Source organism: Wolffia australiana, chromosome 16, assembly GCF_029677425.1.
Source record: "Wolffia australiana isolate 7733 chromosome 16, ASM2967742v1".
Classification (NCBI taxonomy): domain Eukaryota; kingdom Viridiplantae; phylum Streptophyta; class Magnoliopsida; order Alismatales; family Araceae; genus Wolffia; species Wolffia australiana.
In genome coordinates, this window is record NC_135850.1 from 6,166,166 (window position 1) to 6,192,362 (window position 26,197).

General features: G+C 37.2%; 2 protein-coding genes across 2 annotated transcripts; one reads left to right on the forward strand and one right to left on the reverse strand.

Moving 5' to 3' along the window:
* Nucleotides 1–15,336: 15,336 nt before the first annotated feature.
* LOC144713589 (putative plastid-lipid-associated protein 4, chloroplastic) lies at nt 15,337–19,540 on the forward strand. Its single transcript, XM_078588204.1, has 6 exons — nt 15,337–15,748; nt 16,812–16,925; nt 17,083–17,181; nt 18,687–18,761; nt 19,172–19,239; nt 19,312–19,540. The coding sequence occupies exons 1-6, from the start codon at nt 15,446–15,448 to the stop codon at nt 19,382–19,384; spliced, it is 732 nt and encodes a 243-aa protein (XP_078444330.1). The 5' UTR covers nt 15,337–15,445; the 3' UTR covers nt 19,385–19,540.
* Nucleotides 19,485–23,723, reverse strand: LOC144713590 (protein terminal ear1-like). The gene is made up of 3 exons (XM_078588205.1): nt 23,283–23,723; nt 23,054–23,195; nt 19,485–19,793 (listed from the first exon to the last, which is right to left on the reverse strand). The coding sequence occupies exons 1-3, from the start codon at nt 23,684–23,686 to the stop codon at nt 19,608–19,610; spliced, it is 732 nt and encodes a 243-aa protein (XP_078444331.1). The 5' UTR covers nt 23,687–23,723; the 3' UTR covers nt 19,485–19,607.
* Nucleotides 23,724–26,197: the final 2,474 nt, after the last annotated feature.

Consider the following 26,197-nt stretch of genomic DNA (forward strand, 5'->3'; position numbering starts at 1 on the left):
TCACCACATCTAACTAGAATTCATCTGAATGTTGCCTTGGGTGCCAATTAGTGTGTGATAATGAGAGAGCGAGAGAGGGAGAGAGAAAGAGTGAGAGGGATATAATGAGAGAGTGAGAGAGTGAGAGAGTTAGAGGGGGAGAGAATGAAAGAGGGAGATAAAGAGTGAGATAAGGAGGGAGAGGAGAGTGAGAAGGAGATAATGAGAGAGTGAGAAAGGGAGAGTAATAAAATCAAAATTAGGGTAAAATTATGCAATTGCAAATTTGAGTATAATCAATAAATTTCTAAACCTTTACTCATGAATAAGCAAGTGTCCTCTCCATAGGGGACATATCTTAGGAAAATAACTTTCTCTATTGAGTGTATTTGAGAGGATGAGAAGGGGCAGTGGTAGGATAAAGACGGAGATCAGATATAGGGATACAATATTTAATAAGAATAAGATAAGTATTACACAAGTGGTAGATAGTGGATCATGAACGAAGCGAGTGGAAACGAGAGGTTAGGATGAAGGAAGACGTGAAGAGGTGACAATAAGATGAGATGAGAATTAAGGGGAAATGATTGTAAGAATATCTGATTTAGGGTTTAATATACTATAGGAGGGTTTGATGGTATCTGATGAAGGTGGTGGAAGTAGGAGTTGAGTGATGAATGAGATGGAGAAAGATAGTGGTTTAGGTTTTCTTACACAAATAGAGAGGGGAGCACATGATGAGATCATGATAGAGTAGATGATACGTGACATGTTGATGGTAGATGATGATAGATGGTGATGGATGATGGTGGATAGTGATGATGATTATTACCTATCTAAGTAAATGTATTAAAAAATGATCAATGTAAGGCAAGAGGCTAACCTTACATCCCTAAGTTCCATTAGGATCAAGCTTTTGTGTTTTAATGTACACTAAATTACATTAATATCATGAATTTATAATTAAGAAACTAATTTATAATTAGAGCTTAAAAATGTTTTAAGATTATGTTTTTAAACTGTTTTAAAACTATAAAATAAACTAAAATAATCTTAAAGTACTTGGGAGAATGAAAAATATTTTTTAAACCTTCTGAAAATACTTTTAAAAGTATTAAAATATTATTTTAATACTTTAAAATATTTTAAAAGGTCATTTCATATTTAAGGTATGTTTAAATTATTTTCAGAAGCCTTAGAAATGTTTTAAAATATTGAAAACTACTTTAAAAATATTAAAAATATTTTTCTGAATTTTTTTAAAATTAAAAGCCTTTTAAATGGTGCAAAATTAATTTTTAAATTTTTGGTATTTTAGTCCCTTTAAAGGGGGCCCAATAAGGCCTTAATGGGCGGAGCCCATTAAGTCCTAAAGGCGGACCCGAAACCGGATCCGTTAAACCGGGTCGGGTTCGCTAAAGAGAGAAAAATAATATATATTTTTTTTTTGGCACTCTCTATCCTCGAACCTGCGACCTCCCCTTATGCAACGTGGCATCTCACCACTGGGCCACGTTTCTCTTTGAATACAATATAAAAAATATTGTATTTGACACGTGGCGCGCCGCAATTTTTCAAATGAAAAATTCCGGCGCGTGAAAGATTCAAACCCGGGATCTCAAAGTCCGCGACGTGGCACTCTACCGTTGTGCCACGTCGCATGTTTAAACAAAAAAATTAATTTTATCTATTTTACACGTGGGTTTTATTTATAGAAAGAATTTATTTTGATATAAATAATTAATTAAGTTAAACTTAATTAAAGAAGGAATTTAAAGGGTCAAAGGGCGGGTCTGACGCTTGACCTTCCGAAAAGGTTTTTATGAAATGCCAAAATTCGAATTTTTCTGACTTTTGACATTCCCTCATTAATTTCATTAATGGGTAATTAACGTCATTAATGAAACCTTCCAAAAATCTTTGAAAATTCATAAAAAATTAAATACAGCTCCGTTTGAGGTCGAATTTTTTTAAAAAAAATTCTCAGAAAATTACAACCTACCCCTCTGGCCCTATAAATACCCCTTCAGAGTAAGGGTTGATGTATCCCTTTTGAAAACCATCTCTCTTGTGCTACTCTTGAAGAAGAACGTGCTCCTTCTTGTGAAGTTTCTCCCCTGCAATCAGCGTGGTTGTGCTTCTCCATTGATAATGGAAGTTTTTCATATTCATCATTCATCCATTTAGTGAATAGAGTGATAGTTTCCTTCACATTCTTGTTATAAGTGGTGAATTTGTGTGATTTCTTGAAAGAGTGTGGAGGATTGATCTTGAATCCTTGAAAGAAATTTTTAGTGGGATTGAATTTGTGATCTGAGTAGACATTTTGGAAAACAAAAGGCTGACATATTGATCTTGATACCATATCTTGAATTTTAGTGTTGATTATCCGTCATAAATCATTGAGAGCGGTGATTGACCTTTGATCAATCACGGGGAGCGGCATAGCTTCTGTTTCACTAATCTGAGCAGGTGACGAAGATCGAGAAGGCAGGGGGGTGACTTTGGTGGCACCAAGGACGTGACGATGATGAGGGAAGTGGACGTACGAGGAAGAGTTCGTGACGGTCTACCCGAAGGCGGTTCGGGGTTGAAGCTCGTGCACCAAAGAACGTGACGTGCCATCGGAAGACTCCTCTGCAGAAGCAACTCTGTAAGTTGGGTTAGGGTACCTTACAAGGGAGGATCCTTAGTAAGGTTATCATGAGTCCTAATTTGGACTCGAAGGGGGGCCTTGGATTGACTCGATCACTAAGCGGATCGAGGAACCAAGTAAATCTAAGTGTTTGAGAGAAAGAAGGTGAGAGTCAAATCAAGGAATCTTAAAAGCTAATTAGGCAAACAAAAATTAGATAAGCTAATTCACCCCCCCCCTAGCTTCCAACAGGATTGATAGAGGACAGAAAGATGAAGCTACCTTCAAATTTTCAACTCAATCAGAGTTTTGGATTGCCAGATATCAAACCCTTAAGTTGGATAATTCCTCTCCTCATCCTCATTAATGTTGTCATGTCATTTTTTAGGGTTTGTCTCATCATATCATTAAATGCAATCATTGGTTCAGATTGACCTTTACCTTCCTTGATTGATGGCTCCCATCGTACCATGTGTTGCATCATGAAAAAGAAAAAAAGTAGGAATAACAATATATTTGTAATAATAATATTTAAATAAGAAGAGGATGTGTGATGTGGCAGTGCATCAGAGCACGCCACATCAGCCTCCTCTCTTAGCCTCTCTAATTAGTAAATGACATATCGGCGCCACATGCACATGTGCATCCCACGTGTACATGTGACGCCATGTGTCACGTGATATGACATCGAGAACAACCATTTTTGTCCAGTCAAAAAAGAGGGAATCTATAAAATAATTATTTTAAAATTAAAATTTCTTCAGTTTCTGCATCATCTTTACTGGTAAAAAATACCTCCTTTTTATTGGGCCACATCACCCTTGCGTCTAAAAAAATAGGAGAGAGAGTCGTTTGCATTAAATGCCATTATGTCATCACTAATCACGATGCCATAATAGTTTCCCTTTACTGATTGGTTGACACCAATCATTAACGAGGTGTAATGATTGGCTGTCTCCAATCATTAACTTAATCATTAATTGGTCAATGTTGGATGAATTGAACGTGTCACGACAGAAATAAAACCCCAAAAAATATCAAAAAATTCATATAAATTAAAATAAAATTAAATATAATCCATTAATTATAAATAAATATATATATTGACTTATAAAATTCATTTATTTATTATTATAATGTTGAAAAATCCATTAAATCTCATACTTGGACTAAAAAAATTATATCATTTCAGCTTACGTTGTGGGAAAATCCCTAAAAAATATTTAAGAAGTCCAAAATATCATTCTAAGAAAAGCTCTAATAATTTTTAGGCTTGATAACATGCCTATATAACCAATTTAATGCAAATAAATATGCAAATATCATCATATTAACCTATTAATACTGTGACAACACCCTAATTTCTGTCTTTATTTCATGATTTTAGCATGATTTTATGCATTTAAAGAGCTTAAGATTGGGTTGTTATCATATATTTGCATGAAAATAATGTTTTCAAGTAATCTCTGATTTTTCCATAATTTTCTGTTAATTATACGAATTTTTAAGGATTTATTGAAGCTCGAAATAATTATTTTTGAATGAAAATGACATATTTAATATTTTATTTTGACATTTATCAGCATGGGAATGAATCAGGGAATTTTCTAGAATTTTCTACGAATTTTTAGGATTTTTCTGGGATTTATTTCAAGAGGAAATGCATTTATTCTAAGAAAAAAGGCATATTTATAATAGAAAAAAATGTATTTTTACAATTTCTGAACTTTCCGGGCTCTTTTTGCAACGTTTCATTGCAAAAAGACCCTCAAAATAGCTCTCGGTCGCCATTGCAGGTGTAAAGATCTAATTTAAAAGAGTTCAGGGTTTAATTGCAATTGTATTATTAATTGTTTTAATATTTTAGAGAAAAGCGGAGGAGAGAGAATGCGAGAAGGGGTATATTTCTAAATATTCTTTGGGCGGCGTCGGATTGCAAGAGATTATGTTGTAAGGGACGTCGTTAAAAAAAACCGCCCAAGTCCATTCCACGTGCCGACGTGGCGCAACGAGAGCCGTTGGATGAGAATCCAATGGCGTCACACGCACGTCAGCTGCAAGAGGTAAGTTCACCGCCCGCGCTGCGCGTACAACGCGCGCACACGGGCGGTGACGTGGCAAAAACGGAGTGGAAGAAATTAGTAAAAAAATGCACGTTTACGTGCGTAGCGTTATGTATGCAAAACCCGCACTTGTGAATTCTAATTGTTTTCTTTTTTTTCTCGCCAGGGTTACATGGCGCGACGGGAGAGTGCCCGCCAAAGAGATTTGAAATGCTGCCGCCAATGAGGCGTCGACACGTCATTGCGTGAATTAATAAATAAATCAATTTTTAATCCAATGGATTAAATTGGTTTAAAATTGATTTATTAATAACGTTTGATCCTGAAGTCCAATTGAGATGATTTTTTTATGGATCTGTTCGTCTTGATCCCCTCTTTCTATCTGTATGGTTGGATTATTCAGATTAAGCCTACATTGATAGAAAAACATTAATTACTATACGGGGGTAAAATGGTGATTTTCACCATGTAACCTAAGTATAAAAGCTGAATTTCGAGAGGGAGAGCTCATTCTTGATGGTTCTCTATCACAACTGCAAGACAGAGAGGAGCCCCAGCCTGGATCAACAGTTTTGGTACTTTTTTCCTTTCATTGTATTTAAACTTTTATGCATTTTGAATGAAATAGGTTAAGTTGTTTGTTTCTTCATCTCTATTCTGATCTGAACTTCTAAATCGCTTGGCTTGAGCAGCATGTACAAGCCCTGATTAGGATTGAGAGGATAAATTGAGGGATTCACCTGGGCATTCAATTGCATTCCAAAATAAAACTCTAAAAAATTTAGTTTTAATTCTTAGGATACTCAATTACCCCATTTTAGTTCTGAATTATCAACTTGCAAAAATCAACCAAACCCAAATTAAAAATTCCTACCAACCTCTCTAATTGAATTCTTTGATCCATCCAATTGGATCAATTAATTCAATCTAGAGCCCACATTTCTTCCATTCTTCTCACCTCTTCTACCCCCCTTTCTCAATTCTCATCTAATTAGGGTGACTTGATCCTCGTTGAAGATCAAATTCACTCTAATTAGGATTAAAACACCAAAAAGATAATCACATTGAACTTCCTACTTGCTTCCCTTGGACGACACTCACACTTATCACTATACATGTTAAGTAGAGTTTTATAAATTTTATTGCATAAGCTAGAATTCACAACGACAAGGGCTAAAAATCCATAATTTTCACCCCTACTATTGGCTTATCATACTGCGTATTAGCAGACCCCCCCTTCTTAAATCAATTCTTATCCCTTAATAATGACGTCTAAAAGCTCTTTGATTATTGATGGGGAAAAATCATATTGCCGACTTTAGATTTTCCTGCTTTATGAATTCTGAGCTAAAATTAGATGAAAAGGCATATAAAAAATATGATAATACTTATATAATTAAATTTAAGAAGTATTCTAATCCAATTCAGTCAACACAGATCAAAATCAGATTAAAAATCAATGACAAAGTCCATTCATGCCAGTGCATTGACCAAGTTAACACACTAACTTTTTAGGGGGGTTTTTTTATTTTTTATCTTTAAAAGAAGATAATGTAAGGGTTATCATAAATATGTACATTTTAATTTTTAAATAAGAAGAAAATCAATTGACATTTTAGAGCGATTACTTTTACCAACTCATTAATTTCAGGTGAATTGAGGGTCAAAATGGCAATATAATTTTACAAAAAATAAAATTTCAGAAACTAAAGATATAAAGGATAATTATCATATTTTTTTGGAAACTTTTAATTCATCATAAATTAATATTAATTTTCCAATGTCAAGGCTTTGAAAGTGATCCAATTAATGATATCTAATTAAAGAGAAGCACTAGACCAAGAAATTGATTTAATATTTGATTAGTGAGTTATTAATAGAAGATGATAAATAGAGGATCCCAAAGATACAAAAAACAATGCAATTTGGAGAATGAGTGCTGAGATATGGATCTTGCAATTCCATGTCCTAAAATTACGTTTGACATGAGAACCCGGTGGTCAACTGTTATTTGGGCACTAAAACCTCACAGAAATTGGTATTGTTTCATAGAAATGGAATGAGGACTCAAAACTAGATCTATTTCCACCAGATTTGTGAGTTTTTGTTCAGTAACAAGGGAGAAAAACGTGTTGGAAGTTACTACAAAAAATTGTGAGAATTCAGTGAAAATCTCTATTTTTATAATCTAAGTGGAAAAAGAGTGTATCTTTCTAATCTGAAACCCCAAAAAATTAGGTCTTCAGTCAAGTTCAAAGCTCGTTAATGACCTCACTTTTTGCTTCTGGATTATTCCAGCTTGTTGGAAATAATTATCCCTCTTCTTTTGCACCATGAAGAGCATCACCAAGTTAAAAATGGAAATCATGCTATTTTTACCAAAGAAACAGGACAAGACGCTCACTCGATTGAGGAATTCGGAGGTATCTTTTTTGTGAAGAGAGTAAAAACCTTAAATAAACTCATATGAACATGCATGATCTCTGGTGTCCATGTCTTCATTAAACTTGGACGACCAAGATTATGCCTCATGGCAGCACTGGAGAGACCACGTCCTACACGGCGTGGGGTCCAAGTCTTGATCGTTATATATTCATCCAATTACTCACATGCTTCTACGTGTAACAGCATGGAACATCAAAATAGTAATCCCATATGGAAGTATTTACATTTCTAGAAGGGTATTAAAGACCATTCCTTTCATGTTATGATGAAATGAATATCTTGTGCTCTTATGGGCCACATTGTCCCATGTTGGCAATTCATTGGGGCCATGAAGGTGCGCTAACTGGGTGGAATCCTCCACATTTGTGCCACCACGACACCTCCTGCCACAGGTCCAAGCCTACATCTCTTGCTTCCTTGTTCATCCACTTAAGTCATGAAAGAACTAAACTCAATATATGTGGTTAATTTCAAATGGTTTGACTTTGAGAAAGGTCAACATAAATAAACAATAAAATAACCTTCAATTCATGTAAAAACTAGGAGTCGGCAGAATGGGACGATAATGGGGAAAATATCTTAAATATGAAAACATCCATCATAATCATGAGAATTAGACATTAAATATGGTGAAAGATGAGATAAATGAATGCACAAGATTCATATTATTAATTATCCATGCACAACATGAGCATGAAGTGATTGAGATATCAACCACACCTCAAAGTATGACTATACCCACATAATTCTAGGGTGCACATGAAAGACTCCCTTATGATTTTAGAAAGATCTGGTCGTCATGAGTGAAGCCTACTTCTCGTCAGTTATGATACTATAATCTACATGATGCTCTCTCTTGTCTCTTCTTATCCAAATCAATCTCTCACAAGTGATGGTTCTTCATGGTTTAGGTTCCACACTAACTTTCCTCCCACCTGGAAGTAAAAGATAGTCATTCTTCTATTCTCGAAAAATCACAAAATATCAACTATGCATCAAGGAACCATGGGTGGTGAGGCTTCTTTCTAATTATATATATAGAGAGAAAGGAGAATGATGGATGCCTCAAAATAATGGACGAAGAGTATGTGAAGTATAAGGGATGGGTTATATTACTCAGACAGCTTACTCCCATGATAGACGAAAAACAATAGAAGACACCAGAATGGGGTGAGAAAAGTACTGAAGATGAAAATCCATATTTCAAAAAGGTGGTGTATAATTTTTTTTCTTTTTTTCTTCCATTTTATTCTATTTTCATTTTCTTTTTTGTTTGTTTTTTTTAACGGGGGTGATTATTAATTGAAGCTTAATATGAGAAAAAATAACTATCAATCAAATACACATATTAACATTCATCCCATGGTAGTACGGAAAAGAAGAAATAACATGAGGAGATGTAGATGGAAACAAGGAGGATAATAATGAAAAAATATCATGAAATAATGATATCACGAAGAGGAATAAGAGAATAAAATGTGGGAGTCAGCAAATCATAAGAGTTTTGGACTAATGGGGAATAGATAGGTACCTATAGGAATGAGAGAGGTAAAATATGAAAAAGGTGGAAGATGATACGCATAGGTTTCAAAGATGGCTCAAGGTGGCTCAAGAGAAGGTGATTCTGTGCTTAGAATATGAAGAAATTACTATTTTTACCCCAAGAAGGATTCACTTAACGGAGATAAAAAACTCTAGATAAGATTCACACATTGAAGGATGGATGATGAGTGGCTCACTCGACATTCCTAAAAAATGATAATATTTCAACCCTTTGATTTCCATGTCTTTTCCTCACCTTAACAGATATCCTAACCACTTGAGAGAAGAACACATGAATCTAGACCATGGCTCATACCATTAAGAGATGTATCGGATCCATTACACGAGCCAACCTTCAATGCTCATGTTACTAAGATATGGGGTGAGTGATTCTCTGACATGGTCATGATTAAATTTATACAAATGAATACTACCCCCTCATATTGAAATGATGAAAGGAATAAAAAATTTTGGAGCCCACATTTTCCTCCCGCAACTTAAAACATGCATTGTCTTTTGCTTAGATTGATTTGTTGCTAGTTCTTGTGAATCCTTGCTCATGTTCAGCTGGTTCTTACCTTGTTGGAGCTCCGTCAATAATAGACTTCCTAGAGAGAGATATGAGAAGGTCATTGGGGCTATGTATATGATAGTCATTTACTGAATATGAAAATAAATGCAGGTAGCAAAAGAACTTCAAAAGTAAATGCCTAATTTTAAATGTCCAGAAGCAAATATAATAAATAGGATAATTCACTATTGCAATATTATCCCATTGGATCATCTTGTAAGTCACTGTAACTTCCTTTGGTTGTGTTCTGATGTTTATGTATGGCTTCTACATCTGACCATTCACTTTGAATTACCGACCTGTCTTTGGATATGAAATCAAAATAGCTCCATAATAAAACATTTTAAGTAAATGATAAATGATCCTCCCATTTGTTCCTATGCTTCCTCAAAAATAGTTTCAATTATGAATTATAAAGCCAAAAGTTCTGCTTTTCATAAAAATTTATCTGATTTAGTTTGTTGTCATGAAAAGCTTTCATTTTGGATTTATAAACCACTGTGTTATCACATGCCTCAACTATTTCAGCTCCTGTAATTGTAGAATACGATGTTTTCTTGTGTCTTCTAACATGAGGTTTAAGTTCCTAATTTCCCAATAATCTTGATGCTCAATCTCTACTGGAAGAAGTGGAGCTTTTCCAAATATCAGCCTGTAAGGAGATATCCCGATGGGTCCCTTATAGGATGTTCTATAAGCCCGCAATACATCAGGTAGCCAGTCACTCCAATCTTTACCATATGATCATATAATTCTTTTACGGATCTTCTTGATTTCTTGAATTTTAACTTCAACCTGGCCATTGTTGTGGGGATGGTAAGGAGTTGTCACCTTGTGGTGAGCCCCATACTTCTTAAGGAGAGACCTAAAATGTGAATTGTTAAAATTTGGTCCTCCATCACTTATGATTGCTCTAAGACACCCAAATCAGGAGAAAATCTATTTTGATTTAGAATTTTCGATACCATTTTGTGATCATTTTTCCATGCGAGAATTGCCTCAACCTACTTAAACACATAATTCATCACCATCAGAATATATCGTGCATGTTTGATGGTGGAAAAGGTCCAATAAATATATGCCCCCAAAATAAAACATTTCAATTTCAATAATTGGGTTTAACGCCATATCATCATTCTTTCTAAGCTTCACCATATATTGGATTTTCATGAAAGTCTTTGAATGAAATAATGAGAGAGGGAAATAGTGAGAGTGAGGAAGGGAGACAGTGGGAGAAAGAGAACAGGAGAGTGAGCGAGAGTGCAAGATGGAGAGAGGGAAAGAGGGAGGGCGTGAGAGCAAAAGAGAGGATGAGAGAGAGAGTGCGAGCAGATGAGAGGGAGGGAGAGATTGAGAGGAGAGGGGAGAGAATGAGAGAGTGAGACTGAGAGGAAGAAAGTGAGAGAGGGAGAGGGGAGAGAGTGAGAGGGTGAGACTGAGATGAAGAGAGTGGGAGAGGAAGGGACTGCGAGAAGGAGAGGGGAGAGAGTGAGAGGGGCAGACTGAGATGAAGAGAGTGGAAGAAGAAGGGAATGCAAGAAGGAGAGGGGAGAGAATGAGAGCAAGAAAATAAGAGGAAGAGAATGGGAGAGGGAAATATTATCAATAAATAATCACCATGGCCCATCAGTTGGGCAGCACACTGTGCATGCCAGCTGTAGGCAGCGTGCATGAACCATCTATTTTATAGGAGTGACAGAAAACAACAGAAATAGGATTAGGAGTTCAAAGTCAAGGAGATTTTTTCTGATACTATAGAGAGGGAGAATGACTGATGCTAGAGAAAAAATGATTGAAAATGTCAGATCCATAGAGAATGTGAAGAAAACTGAAGTAAACAGATGACGGTAATGAAGAAAATGTGAATATAAGTTCCTAAAATACTGACAATCATGTATTCACATCCCAATGCCTATTCTTCAATACAGATCCTTATATTTTGATTTGATCATGGGTTTTTCCGAGAAACAGAGGATAAAAAAGGTAAACACATCAAATCACTTACATCTACCGGGTTGTAAGTTGCATTAGGATCCTAGAGGACTTTTTATTGCTGGTAAACCACTATTAGAGCATGTCCATAATAAGATAAAGAGAGAATTTTGATACCTAAGCATAATTAGTGAAATACCCTTCTATCATTTCCCAATTTCCTCCATGCCATTTCTTCATCCTTTCTAATTGGTTTAGGGTCCCATGACTTGAATTTTGAGATCCTTTTAAGGGGGGACTTTTTGGGCTAATGGATGGATCCAAAACATGGCCCAAACTCCTTTAATTTTTCATTTGAGGCCCAAAATAGAAAATGATATTTTTTATCTGAATAACCCAGTGGTCTGATTCCAAGCTCTCATAAAGTACTCCAGCTCATTAACAATACTCCCACTTAATTCCTGTAAATTTCTGGATGCATGGAACTAGGAAATACTTATTAATGCCTCACTTCTCAGAAGTTTCTCTTGAAGTCTCGCCTTATTTATTTGTTTGATGCTTCTCCTAAATGCCAGTAAACTCCCTCCTTCTAATGGAATCAATGACTTCATTACCTTATACTAAACATATGCTTAGAATACAAAGTTAATTCACAACATGCGAATGAATACTATTAGTGGAGAAATCTAGAAACCTCTAACAAGAATAGTTTAAATAATTCCCAGAAGATGAATAAAGTGGTAATCATATAAAAATAAGGAATATAAAAATAAATTAGCTCATAAAACTCCAACTTCATGATTCAGATCTCTTAAAACATAATAAATTCATGTATTTATTAGCACATTTGTTATGTCATCATTATCTCTCCTTAGTGTATCTACACAAATGGTCATGTCATCAAGCAACATCATCATATGAGCATGAGTGATTACTGATGTTCTATTACAAATTTGACATCATTTAAGATATTATATGAATAAGGAAGTTTTAGAATATATATTTATAGATGCATAATCACCATAGTATGATCTCACCATAAATCTCTCATCAGTACACATATCCTTGGACTTAACAAAGACACCACATTTATAATGATGAATGTAATATATAATATAGTGAATGAGATACATGTATTGTGATTAAATTTTAGGCCACTTGTTGCAGAAAACACCATTACCTCCACTACAATGCACATATTTTATTTTCTCCTTCATCATCTATCACCATTCCAGTGTGTCATCTGCACACCTCTAGCATGTAATTTGCATAATTTTGTGCCTTTTGTGCTTGCTCTCACCCAACACAACCCTGCTATATTTGCCCCTCACCCGACACACCAACTACGTTGGATTTATGTCATTCTTAAACTCAGACCACATCCTTCCTCTGATCATTTAGTCTATTTTACTAACCTTCAATATATAATGAAAATCATTTCCATTTATCCTTGAGGATCAACCCCTTATTTTCCTAAAACTTATATAAAGTTGATAATCACAAATAACATGCTAATTGTCATAGTGATTTCATGCAATTTATTTGTATATTCTCCTTGAAATCATCATAAATCCGTGTTACTAGAGTTTTGAATAATTTATTTCAGTTTAATCATGAATTTCCAATTTTTATTTTATCTTATGATATTTTAACATCATTTTGTGTCATTAATTTTTTGAATAAAATAATTTCACAACTCAAAAAATATTTATTTAGATTTATTTTAATATGTTAAGGGGTTTATTATATTTTTAATATGCTATTCTGATTTTTCTAGATTTTCTAGTATTTTATAAATTTATTTAAATATTTTTAATATAATTTCTAATTCAGAAAATATAATTTCTAAGTTATTAAAATATTTTAATTAATTAATTGACTTTTCCACTCCTAGAAGTTCTTGCTAGGGTGGCAATCTGCCAAACAATTTGGAGGAGAGAGAAAATTGGATGACTCAAATTGTTCCAAATTGAAACGATGATATCTAAAGATGTAGATGGAGTTTCCAACTGAAATTATAAGGGTAGTTCCACATTTCCCTCCTCTATCCATCGACCATCTTGAATCTTTAAACAGATCCCCATCATTGTAAAAAAGACACTCCAGTATTATTTCCTAATTACAATTAGCAGATGATTTTCTCATTAAAAATCTTGTTTGGGTCCATTCTTGTACTCCAAGAGCGAAGGATTGAATGAGTGACTTTCTAATCAAGATGCGTGAATAAAAACACCATTCAGCCATTGGGCATGTGTTGACAAGGTTAGTGTGATTTTTGTCTTTTCCCAACTCACATCTTCATCCTTTTTCCTCGGTCATCATCGCAATAGCCTAGGTTTCCACTCTCACGCACACCACCTTCAGCTCCGCTGCTTGTCGACGCATATCTGCCTCCATCTCCATCACACCAGTGATGGTAAAGTCATCATTACTAGCCCCTCCTCTACTGCTTGTTGGTGTGTATCCACCATCATCTCCATCTCAAACAGTACAATGCCTCTTTCATCCACTCCATTCCATTCCCACCTATCTCCATCTATCGTCACCTGGCACTCCCAAAGTACCTGTTAAGGTAATTTAAAATTAGAAGAAATTAGTATTTGTCCACTATAAAGTCATATTAAAAATATCAATATTATTCTATAAAATCTGACTAAATTATGTTAAATAGGATTAATATTTTCTGACCTTCCTATGATTATTTTTAAATTTCTTTTCTCTAGTTTTCTTTTTTTAAACTAGTTTTTCTTCCTTAAATCAATATAAAATTCTTAAAAATGGGACTCAAATATAATAATTCACCTATTTGATACTAGCTCTCTATGAATTCGACCCTTACTCTATGGTTGTAAGGAAATTATAAATATTTTTGTATAAATTAGAAGCCTTACACGACATATTTAATCCTAATTTTTGGTTCATCAAAAGTAAGTAAAGAAAAAATCATATAAATACTTATGGTTATATTTAAGTTAAAATAATGAATGATGGAAGGAGACTCCTTCCAGATTGATAGGAGAAGTGGGCCAGTAGATGAAGGAGATTCCAACAAGATTGATGGAAGCTTCACTAAATAAGGATCATAAGAGGATTCTTTGACAACAATGATTGAGTTCTATCGTTATCCTATTTTGTTCTTCTAATTGAGTGGGCTGAGAATTAGGGCGTAGATGGATTATAGGTCATTATAACTAGAATTACACTAAGGATAATGTAATACCTATTAAAGAAATAAATTATGATCCCAACTTTTTATGAAAATACTGAGACATTCATTATCTTATATCTCATCCACCAGATATATATAATTCATTATTATCAGTTTTCTTAGTATTTAATAAGTTTTTTGAAGAATCAGTTCATCTCACTTCTAGGTTTCTCCATTTTGACATAATACAACACAAAACAAAAAATGGGATTTGAGTATGTGTACTATACTGAGGATCAATGAATAAATCTTTGAGTTCTTGGGGAGCTCGCATTTATTTTTAAAAACACAGTTAGATAAATATTTCGCTGAGAGTGTGGTTTCTGTTAAACTGTGAATTATATATCATCCTCCCTATTCCGTTTCATTAGAATATGTTTAGAAGTAAAAAATGTCTTACAGTAGGTATATAGTTCTAAGCGTATAATTTTCTCTACCAGAGTAAAAATGTAAAATAACAAGAGCACCATTCAAACGTTGAATACCAAAAGCCAAATACAAAAGTATCTGAGAGATATTCAGGCACCTGTCAATCAGAGGTTTGTAGTATAACACCAACCAAAAAGAACCAAAATAACACGATCTTCTCAAAAAAAAAATCATGATCATGAACTTAATTACATCCTCGAGTTATAGATATCCACACTTATACAAACCTGACATTTTTCCAGATTTGAACTGTTACAAGAAAAAACTGGAATTTTCCTTTGAGAATTGAGATTACTACAAACATATAAATCTCTTACTCAGAGCATAACAAGCTGCTATAGAAACACAAGCTCAGCCAAAACCATACAAAGAACAAAACTATTTAGAGAATACATAAAATTCACACCAATCTCCACATTTTTCTTCCACTGTAATGTTTAAAACCCGAAGTTTCTAAAATACATCAGACTTTACTCTCACAGGTTGAGAACTCGTGTAGAAAGTTCACTGGGAAACTTACAATTCCAGATATTTTCCTCACTATCTACCCAGATTGAGGAACGGGCATCGGATTCAGATGAGAGCAGACGATAGGGGTGAGGGGCTGGGAAGAACCAGCGCGATCGTCTTCTCCGGAGCTCATGGCTATGGCGATGCCTACTTCCTCTTTCATGGCGATTACGCAACGATTGGACCGACCTCTACCTCTTTCGAGGACAGGATTGCATTTCCAACGAACCCATCCCGAAAAGGAAGCGTCTTGGGGCGGCCAAGTTCTACGCCTTCCCGCGGCGGACAGGTGGAGATTGGGCGTCTCCTTCTTCCCTTCTATCATGAGGAAGAAGGAGAAGCCTGAGGAGATCAAGAAGGAGCTACTTGAGGCTATCGCTCCCCTCGATCGTGGAGCAGAGGCCAGCGATGAGGATAAAGACCGGATCGATCAGGCGCGGTTCGCCATCCCTCATTTCTTTTGTTTTTTTCATGTTTGATTTGAGATGCGGAGTCGATTTTGCTGCCGAATTTGCGGAATCTGATCGGGTTTTGCTATCCCTTGAAACGATTCACAGGCGATTCTAAGAAAATATAGTTTCTGTATAATTGATGCTACAATTTTTTACTGATGAAGTTTCGGCTTTGATCACAAGATTGCTCATTATTCCATCACTTCTGTTGCTTTTTTTCTTTGACTTAAGAACTGTGGAGTCGATCTTGTTGCCGAATTTGCGGAATCTGATTGGTTCTTGCTATACCCATGAAACGATAAACAGGCGATTTTAAGAAAATATAGTTTCTGTAAGATTGATGCTACAATTTTTTGCTAATGAAGTTTCTGCTTTGATCACAAGATTGTACATTCCCGCACTTCTGTTGCTTTTTTTATTTGATTTGAGAACTATGGAGTCGATTTTGCTGCCTAATTTGCGGAATCTGATCGGTTCTTGCTATACCCTTGAAAGGATTCACTGGCGATTCTTAGAAAATATAGTTTCTATAAGATAGATGCTACAATTTTTTACTGATGAAGTTTCTGAATTGAGAACTGTGGAGTCGATCTTGTTGCCAATTTGCGGAATCTGACTGGTTCTTGCTATACCTTTGAAACGATGAAGAGGCGATTCGAAGGAAATATAGTTCCTACTGGATTTTTGCTATAATTTTTCCCCAATTACGTTTCTGATTTGATCATAAGATTGCGGGATTCCTCACTTCTGTTGCTTTTTTTATTTGATTTGAGAACTGTGGAGTCGATTTTGCTGCCTAATTTGCAGAATCTGATCGGTTCTTATGCCCTTGAAACAATTAATTGGCGTTCTAAGAAAATGTAGTTTCTAGTTCGGGTTTTTTCTTCTTTGTTATGATCTCAGTCGTACTACTTTTTTTTTATGTTTCGGTCCGCTTTATTTTATCATCTTCGGTGGAAATTATTTGATTAGAAAGTAGATCCGATGCTTCCTGTTAGATTGTTGCTATAATTTTTTCTAATGACCTGTCGGATTTGATCACCAGATTGCACGAAGATTAGAAGCTGTAAATTCAGTCAAAGAACCGTTCAAGACTAAATTGCTGGACGGAAAGTGGGAACTGATATACACTACATCACAATCTATTTTAGCAACTAAGGCAGGTTACTTGATTATCATTTTATTTTCCAATTTTCATGTAACCCGGATTGAGATTATTCAAGATTTTTTACATCCATTACTCTCGTTATCAGGATATATCTCTTGAGAATTCTCTGCCTTGATGTATTAAGTAGACCCTTATTTTTCATTATCAGAGGCCAAAAATTTTACGTCCAAATGGAAAGATTTACCAGTCCATCAATGTTGATACGCTGAGAGCTCAGAACATGGAAACATGGCCGTATTTTAACCAGGTAACTAGTCAAATCATCGTATTTATCGTATGTTAGGTTTATGAGAATCTGGAAATCTCAAATTTTTTGCAATAACGGAGTACTCAATCCCACATAGACCCATTGATTTGGGAAGAATTATAGCATGTATGTTGTTTTTATTTAGCACTAAAATTATTTGGATAATTATCGGGTGAAGTCTCAAAATTGTTTGGAAAATTTTGACTGGGAATTCCTTTTTCTTTCTTCCCAAGAAATTTATAAACAAGTTCATATTACACTTACATTGAACATAAAAAAATGTATTTTCAACTGAGCTTTTGACCTTGGTGTAACATTAGATGCACCTTGCACGTTAATAATTGGCAAAAAATGGCGCAAATCGTTCTTTGAAAGTTGGCCAGTACATCAATGAGTATAAAGACTTGTCTTTGTCTCAGAAAAAAATACTACTAAGATGGGTTATAAGTTTACCATCATTAGTGTTCTGAAATAGGCCCTCAAATTTATGGCTGGGGATTGTATTAAATGATGACTACAGCAATGATGGTGATGATGATGAAGATGTGATGATGATGACATAGTCATCACTATCATCATCCCATCTCAATGTCCCTAAACTTTTTGGAAGGAGGAAGATACTAAACTATGGACAGAAGAGATAGAAAGGGAAATGACAAAAATCCCCAGCCTCATGGTTGGGGATTGTATTAGATGATGACTACAACAATGATGGTGATGATGATGAAGATGGTGATGATGACGACATAGTCATCGCTATCATCATCCCATCTCAATGTCCCTAAACTTTTTGGAAGGAGGAAGATACTAAACTATGGACAGAAGAGATAGAAAGGGAAATGACAAAAATCTCCAGCCTCATGGTTGGGGATTGTATTGGATGATGACTATGACAATGATGATGATGAAGAAGATGGTGATGATGACGACATAGTCATCGCTATCATCATCCCATCTCAATGTCCCTAAACTTTTTGGAAGGAGGAAGATACTGAATTACGGACAGAAGAGAGTGAAAGGGAAATGACAAAAATCCCCAGCCTCATGGTTGGGATTGTATTAGATGATGACTATGATAATGATGATGATGGTGACGACGACGATAAATGACAACTTTGGATGACACTCGCAATGAATGACGGTGATGATGATGATGATGATGATGATGATGATGATGATGATGATGATGATGATGACTATGACAGTCACAATGAATGACAACTTTGGATGAAGAGGACAGGTCCATTCTGGGACTACAAACCCTACTCAAAGTCAGAATCTTGTATGCTCATTCAAGTAAACACAGTTGGAATGCTCTAGTTTCTCTGGGACAAAGATTCTTCCAAATAACATTTTAGAAATTTTTTTTGAAGAACTGTTAAAATTTTAGATATATATTCATTATCGAATATTAAACTAACTCTATAAGAAGACATATAATCGTCTTTTTCTTTGTCTTTTACCCAAATATGTGTTTGAACTAATCCCTCTGTAATTATGCTTAGGTAACCGCCGACTTGGTGCCCCTTAATGTGAGAAGAGTAGCCGTCAAGTTTGATACATTCAAAATCCTCGGTTTGGTAAGCATCAACTTATGAAGCAATCGATTTATGTGGAATCTAATGAAACAATATAAATCTATTCATTTCGTTCGCTATTGGTAAGATACCATTTTCAAATCAGATTAATGATTTATTTCTTTTATTATTGCTCCTTTCCAAAGGGAATTGACGGAGAGTTGGAAAATAATATATCAACATGAACTGTAAAACTATAAACTTTTGCCTGGATAATACCCCTACCTCCAGGAACAAATGGGTGTGTTTTATTTATCAATATCTATGATCTTGGAAGGTCAATTCTGAATTCTAATTAGAGTTTGGCTTCTTTAAGCTAATTTTAATCACTACTGTTCAACTCTATACCTCATACTTCTGAAAATTATTTGGGGGTGTTTTGTTGATCTAAGTTTGTATCAAAATTTTACTAGATACCCATAAAAGCACCAGGGCGAGCTAGAGGAGAGCTCGAAATCACCTACGTCGATGAAGAACTAAGGTTATCCATCTCTCTCTCCTCCCCTCCCTGGCAATCTCTCTCTCTAACCATCTCTCCCCACATCATGCACAGGGTCTCGAGAGGAGATAAAGGCAATCTGTTCGTCTTGAAAATGGCGGACAAGTCCTACAGAGTTCCAACATGACACTCACACACAAACACACACCCTTTCTCTCTCTTCCATCTCTCTCTCTAAAACACCAGAGAATCCCATCTCTCTCTCTTCCCCCCAAGGGTATCTGGCGTCAGAGTCAAATCAACTACAATCATCTTCCCAATGACAGAAGTTCATCAGACAAAACCCTAACCCTAACCCTAGGAGGATTCGTTGGGATTCTGTCTGAGCAGGAAAGGAATGAAAGGACGAGTCAGGGGTTTCTCTGACCTGCTGTGAAAGCGGCGGGGGCAGAGCGCGGCCAGCGCCGGCCGACGACGGTGGGCGGCGGCGGCGGCGCCGCCCCGCCGCGCGGCGGCGAGAACACCGCCGGCAGGCACTCGTCGGAATCGCACCTGAAGCTCGATCCGCTGAAGTTCGCCACCATCGCCTCCTTGCCCTAATTTCCGCCGGCGGAGCAGGTCAGTTCATGCATATGAATCTCGATTGAATCTCGACTGAATCTCGATCGATGAATTTCTTGAAATTTGTAGAATGGCGCATCGATCGATGTATGTGAGCGTTGATAGATAATTCGGTTGTTTTCGATGGATGGATCGGCGGATGAACAGCGAGATAGATAGGATAAGAATATGGATAAATAAATAGAGATAGAAATATCAAACATATATGAGATCGGTTTAGAGATAGAGAGACACATAGAAAGATAGATGGAGAGAGGTGGAGAGATATCGAGATACATCGAAAGAGGGATGGAGATAGGTATAGTCGTATAGAGATAGAGAGATACATAGAAAGATAGATGGAGATAGGTGGAGAGATATCGAGATACATAAAAAGAGGGATGGAGATAGGTATAGTCGTATAGAGATAGAGAGATACATAGAAAGATAGATGGAGATAGGTGGCGAGATATCGAGATACATAAAAAGAGGGATGGAGATCTGTATAAAGATAGAGAGATACATAGAAAGATAGATGGAGAGATAGCGAGATATATAGAAAAAAGGGATGGAGATAGGTATAGAGATAGAGAGATGCATAGAAAGATGGATGGAGATAGGTAGAGAGATAGAGAGATACATTCAAAGATAGATGGAGATAGGTAGAGAAATAGAGAGATACATAGATAGATGGAGATAGATAGGGTAGGAAGATGGATGAATAGAGGTATCATTAGAAAGATCGATAAGAGAGAAAAAATAGGAAGATGGGTTGAGAGATAAATAGAAAGAGAGATATTGGAGCATAAATACTGTCCAATCGTCCGCTTACTTAAAAAAAGAAAATAAAAATAAAAAATAGATCAGGAGAAGATTGAAAGATAGAAGATTTAGATAGAAGGATAAGAGAGATAGATTTAAGATCGATATAGAGAGAAATAGGACAGATAGAGATCTAGATAGAAGGATATAATTGAAAAATGGAGAAAATTAGAGAAAGATACATATATATGTATTATGATAATTGTTCGATAGATAGATAAAGATTTAGATAGAAGAAATAATAGAAAGAAAGATTTATGGAGATATAAACTAGAAAAATTGAAAGATAGAAAGGAATATAGGTAGAGATAAAGATAGAAAGACATGGGGAGATATAATAGAAAGAAGAGAGCCAGATAAAAATATAAAATAGAAAGATCGGCACATATACATAGAGATATAATGATATACAAGGAGATAGATGGAAATATGATATACTGTAATGATATCGATAGATAAAAAATAGGTAGAAAAACCAATTTATGCATAAAGAAATTCCGAAAATAAAGCGAGAGATAATATATAAAGAGAAAGATTGACAGAGAAAGATAAAGATATATGTATATAGAGAGAGATATAGCGGGACAGAAGAAGAGAGAGATATATAGAAATAGAGATAGAGAGAAACAGATAGAGAATGAGATAATGATGGAGATAAAGATAGAGATATAGAAAGATAGAGAATGATATAACGACGGAGACAGAAATGGATAGAGAATGTGATAACGATGGAGACAGAAATATACAGAAAATGTGATACCGATGGAGACAGAAATATACAGAGAATGTGATACCGATGGAGACAGAAATAGATAGAGAATGTGATAACGATGGAAATAGGGATAGATAGATAGTGAGAGAGATAATGATAGAGGCGGAGATAGAGATAGATAGAGAGATTAAGATAGAGGTGGAGAAAAAGATAGAGATTGAGGAGATAGATTGAGAATGAGATAACGATGGAGACATAGATAGAGATAGAGAGAAATAAAAATCGATAGATAGAATGAGATTAAGATGGAGGCAGAGATAGAGATACAGAGAAATAGAGACAAATAGATAGAATGAAATAACGACAGAAACAGACAGAGATAGATAGATAGATGGAGCGCAATAACGATGGAGAAAGGATAGAGAGAAATAGAGATAGATAGATATAGTGAGATACCGATGGAGATAGAGATAGAGAGAAATAGAGATAGATAGATAGAATGAGGTAACGATGGAGATAGAGATAGAAAGAAATAGAGAGATAGAATGAGATAACGACGGAGATAGAGATAGATAGATAAATAGATAGATGGATAGATAGATAGATAGAGAAATAGGGAGATTGAGGGATAAAGATAGAGGTGGAGATAGAGATAGATAGAGAGATTGAGAGATAAAGATAGAGGTGGATATAGAGATAGATAGAGAGATAAAGATAGAGGTGGAGATAGAGATACAGATAAAGATATATATATATATATAGACAGACAGATAGGGAGACAGACAGACAGACAGAGATAGAGAGAGAGACAGACAGAGATTGAGAGAGAGAGAGAGAGAGTGAGGGAGAAAGTGAGAGACAGAGAGAGAGACAGCCGGAGATTGAGAGAGAGAGAGATTCAGAGAGAGAGGGATAGAGAAAGAGAGAGAGAGAGATAGGCAGACTCAGAAAGAGAGAGATAGAGAGACCGACAGAGATTGAGAGAGAGAGAGATATAGAAAAAGAGAGAGATAGACAGACTCAGAGAGAGAGAGATAGAGAGACCGACAGAGATTGCGAGAGAGAGATAGAGAAAGAGAGAGAGAGATAGACAGACTCAGAGAGAGAGAGATAGAGAGAGACAGACAGAGATTGCGAGAGAGAGAAGAGACAGAGATTGCGAGAGAGAGAGAGACAGACAGACAGAGATAGAGAGAGACAGACAGACAGAGATTGAGAGAGGGAGAGAGAGAGAGAGACAGACAGAGATAGAGAGAGACAGAAAGAGATTGAGAGAGAGAGAGAGAGATTGAGAGAGAGAGAGAGACAGACAGAGATAGAGAGAGACAGAAAGAGATTGAGAGAGAGAGAGAGAGAGAGACAGACAGACAGAGAGAGATGGACCTTAGACAGAGACAAAGAAACAGAGAGAGACAGACATACACAGAGAGAGAGAAAGAAATAGAGAGAGGGAGAAAGAGAGAGACATACACAGAGAGAGATAGACAGAGATACAGAGAGAGAGAGAAAGACAGACACCGAGAGAGATAGACACTCAGATAGAGAGAGAGGCAGCCAGACACAGCGGGAGAGAGTTAAAGAGAGAGAGAGAGAGAGAGAGAGAGAGAGAGAGGGGGAGAGAGAGAGAGAGAGAGAGAGAGAGAGAGAGAGAGAGAGAGAGAGAGAGAGAGAGAGGCAGCCAGACACAGCGGGAGAGAGTTAAAGAGAGAGAGAGAGAGAGACCTGGATGCGAGCGTAGCAGATCTGCGTGACCTTGTTTGACCGGAAGAGTCCCCAGCGGCGGTTCTCCATGGCCCTTCGGAACCTCCCCGCCGCCTCCCCCGACGTGAAATTCACAAACCCATATCCCAGACAGCAGTTCGTACTTCTCCCCCCCCCCCACAATCAATCAAAAGCAAACACGCAATCAACCAAATCCCTGATCAAAACATGATCAACCCAAAATCCCCACCTGAAATCCATCGGCAGATAAACGAAATCGTACTGCGACGGCGGCTCCTCCTCCGTTGCTCTCCTCCCGTTCTCCTCCGCACAGTGCTCGTCCAGCAGCTTCACCAGCATCTCTCTGCTGTACTTGTTGGGCACGTTCTTGATCATCACCGTCGTTCTCGTCCCGTCCTCCCCATGCAACTCCATCCACCCCGACGACGACGACGACGACGGCGACGAGCTCGGCGACGATAACGCCCCCTGCTTCGTCCACGCCCACGTCCCCCAGGGAAGCGGCCTGTACAGGAAGCAGTGAAACCCCGTCCGTGAGAGGAAGAACCAGTCTCTCTGCGGACGGAACGGCGGCGCTTCCGCCATCTTCGCCGTTATCGCCGCCGTCGACGGCGGCTGCCCTTGCACCGCCATTATCTCTAGAGAGAGAGATGGATAGGTAGAGAGAGAGATATAGATTGAGTTAGAGAGAGAGATGGGTGGTGTGTGTGGGTATTTATAGAGGGGGAGGGAGCTGTCTGGCTTCCTAACGTACGAATTCTGAAAAAGAATGTCTGCCGGGAGAGTTTTTCTTTTTTTAATTGATTTTATCGGTTGCGTGTTGTTCTGTTGGTCGTTGGGAAGTGTGAATTTTTTTATTTTTTTTGCTGGTTTTTTTTGCTGAAATGAGAAGCTGCTGGTTTTTGGAAGACTCGCCTGTTTTTCTTTATATTTGACGGAAGAATTTTTGTGGTGACCGAACGTCACAGTCTCTCTCTCTCTCTCTCTCTCTCTCTCTCTCTTTCCCTATCTATTTCTCCTCTCCCTCTCTCTTTCTCGCCCTTCCTGTCTCGTCTCTATCTGTGTTCTTTTTTTCCTCTCTTTCTCTCTCTCGCCCCCTCTCTCTCCGCTCTTTCTTTGTTCCTCTCTCTCTCCCCCCCTCTCGTCTTTCCTTCTCTCTCTCTTTTTTCCTCTTTCTCTCTCCTCCCCCCTCTCTCTCCTCCCCTCTCTCTCTCGCCCTCTCTCTCTCCTCGCCTTCTCTCCTCTCTCGTTTTATTTTTTCCTCTCTCTCTCTCTCCCTCTCTCTTTTTTCCTCTCGCCCTCTCTTTCCTCTCCTCTCTCCCTCGCTCTTCCTCTCGCCTTGCCCTCTCTCACCTCTCCTTTTCTCTCTCTCGCTCTTCCTCTCTCCTTGCCCTCTCTCTCTCCTCTCCTTTTCTCTCTCTCTCACTCTTCCTCTCTCATCTCATTCTCTCTCTCTCGCTCTTCCTCTCTCATCTCATTCTCTCTCTCTCGCTCTTCCTCTCTCATCTCATTCTCTCTCTCTCACTCTTCGTCTCTCATCTCCCTCTCTCCTTGCCCTCTCTCTACCTCGCTTTAGCGCGCGCTCTCTTTCTGCCCTCTATCTGTCTCCTTCTCGCTCTCTCAATCTCTCTCTCTCTCTCCTTGCCCTCTCTCTGTCTCCTTTTCGCTCTCTCACTCTCAATCTCACTCTCTCTCCTTGCCCGCTCTCTGTCTCTTTTCGCTCTCTAGCTCTCTCTCTCTATCTGTGCCGATATCTCTCTATATCTCTATCTCTTTTGCGCTCTCTAGCTCTCTGTCTCCTTGCCTTCTCTCCTTGCTCTCTCTCTATCTGTGTCTATATCTCTCTGTCTCTTTTGCGCTCTCTGGCTCTCTCTCTCTCCTCTCCCTCTCTCTATCTGTGTCTATATCTCTCTATCTCTCGATCTCTATCTTTCTCTCTATTGGAAGTAATAAGACAGAGAAGAGAGCAATGCTGCGGTTCACTTCCATAACGTCTGGAGACCAACGAAGGCTCGTCGTCTCCTGAGCCATGGAGGGCGGCTCCGCCGTTTCATTAATGTCTTATCATTATTCCCTGTAAGAACCACTTCATTGTGGACTTCTAGACTAACATAACGGTTTAAAATACTTTTAAAATGGTCATGTGTGTATTATAACCAACTCAGAATTCAATTGGAGATTTCAGAGAGAGATACAGTTTAAGTGCACGGTTATCATCTCAGACTAAAAAAATGTTTTGATACCGTATCATATTGTAGAAAGCCAACTGACGAAATATGGGCCACGTGGAAAATAATAAGTCCATGTTAATCTCACAGTAATAAATATTTAGCATCATAAATGTGCAGCTCTTCATAACCTTTGTCGTGTTTCTGGCTAAATATGCTAAAAGATTACTGCAATGAAATTTTAACATCCTCAACTTGTACTTGGGATAAAAAATAGTCTGTCTCTTAAGAGAGCTAGAATGTCTATAACAAAATGATAAGACCCCGCCGATGAATTTGATAACAACGATCAAGATTTCTCAAGAAACGGATCCAACTCAGGAAAACACAATGGTAGCTCTCAAGAATCCCCTTGAATCAATCCACAAGAATATAAGTAGAAGAAGTGAAATAATGCTTGGAATTGACAGTAGAGAGGGGGAGAAACAGGAACAAGAAAAAGAAGATATGGATCGAGGCCAGATCGGCCCTTCTCCTCTGACCAGGAGGATCTCCTGCCAGTCCCTCGCCCTAGCGATGACTTGAATTCTTCAATGCCCTCTTCTCTTGGCATTCTTTCTTATTTATAGCTTTCCTTTTGACGTTTTTATTCAAATCTTCACATGTGCCTCTAGTAACCCGTACGTGAGACACCCTTTCTCTTGCTTTTGTTTGCTAAGTCTTCATGAGGTTCTTATCATAATCCCCTCCCCTAAGGAAAAATTGTCCTCAATTTGTAAAGAAGGAAATTGTCTTTGTAGCGCTTTTGCATCTTGCCACTTGACTAGGACCTGTAATCCATTCGTGGAGAATCGGCAAGATATGATTGCTTCTGGGTAGACTTGCCATTCCCAATTTTCAGAAATATTAGCATGGCATGGCAAAACATCAATATTAGGTCCAATAGCTTTGCGAAGGTTGGATATGTGAAAAACTG

What these genes read in the sequence shown, in the direction of transcription:
- LOC144713589 (XM_078588204.1), top strand. Translation starts at nt 15,446, where the DNA reads ATGGCTATGGCGATGCCTACTTCCTCTTTCATGGCGATTACGCAACGA. An exon ending in CATTCAAAATCCTCGGTTTG is followed by an intron (nt 18,762 to 19,171) that starts GTAAGCATCAAC and finishes AAATTTTACTAG; the next exon opens with ATACCCATAAAAGCACCAGG. An exon ending in TACGTCGATGAAGAACTAAG is followed by an intron (nt 19,240 to 19,311) that starts GTTATCCATCTC and finishes CATCATGCACAG; the next exon opens with GGTCTCGAGAGGAGATAAAG.
- LOC144713590 (XM_078588205.1), bottom strand. Translation starts at nt 23,686, where the DNA reads ATGGCGGTGCAAGGGCAGCCGCCGTCGACGGCGGCGATAACGGCGAAG. An exon ending in TATCTGCCGATGGATTTCAG is followed by an intron (nt 23,196 to 23,282) that starts GTGGGGATTTTG and finishes GGGGGGGAGAAG; the next exon opens with TACGAACTGCTGTCTGGGAT. An exon ending in TCTGCTACGCTCGCATCCAG is followed by an intron (nt 19,794 to 23,053) that starts GTCTCTCTCTCT and finishes GGCGGAAATTAG; the next exon opens with GGCAAGGAGGCGATGGTGGC.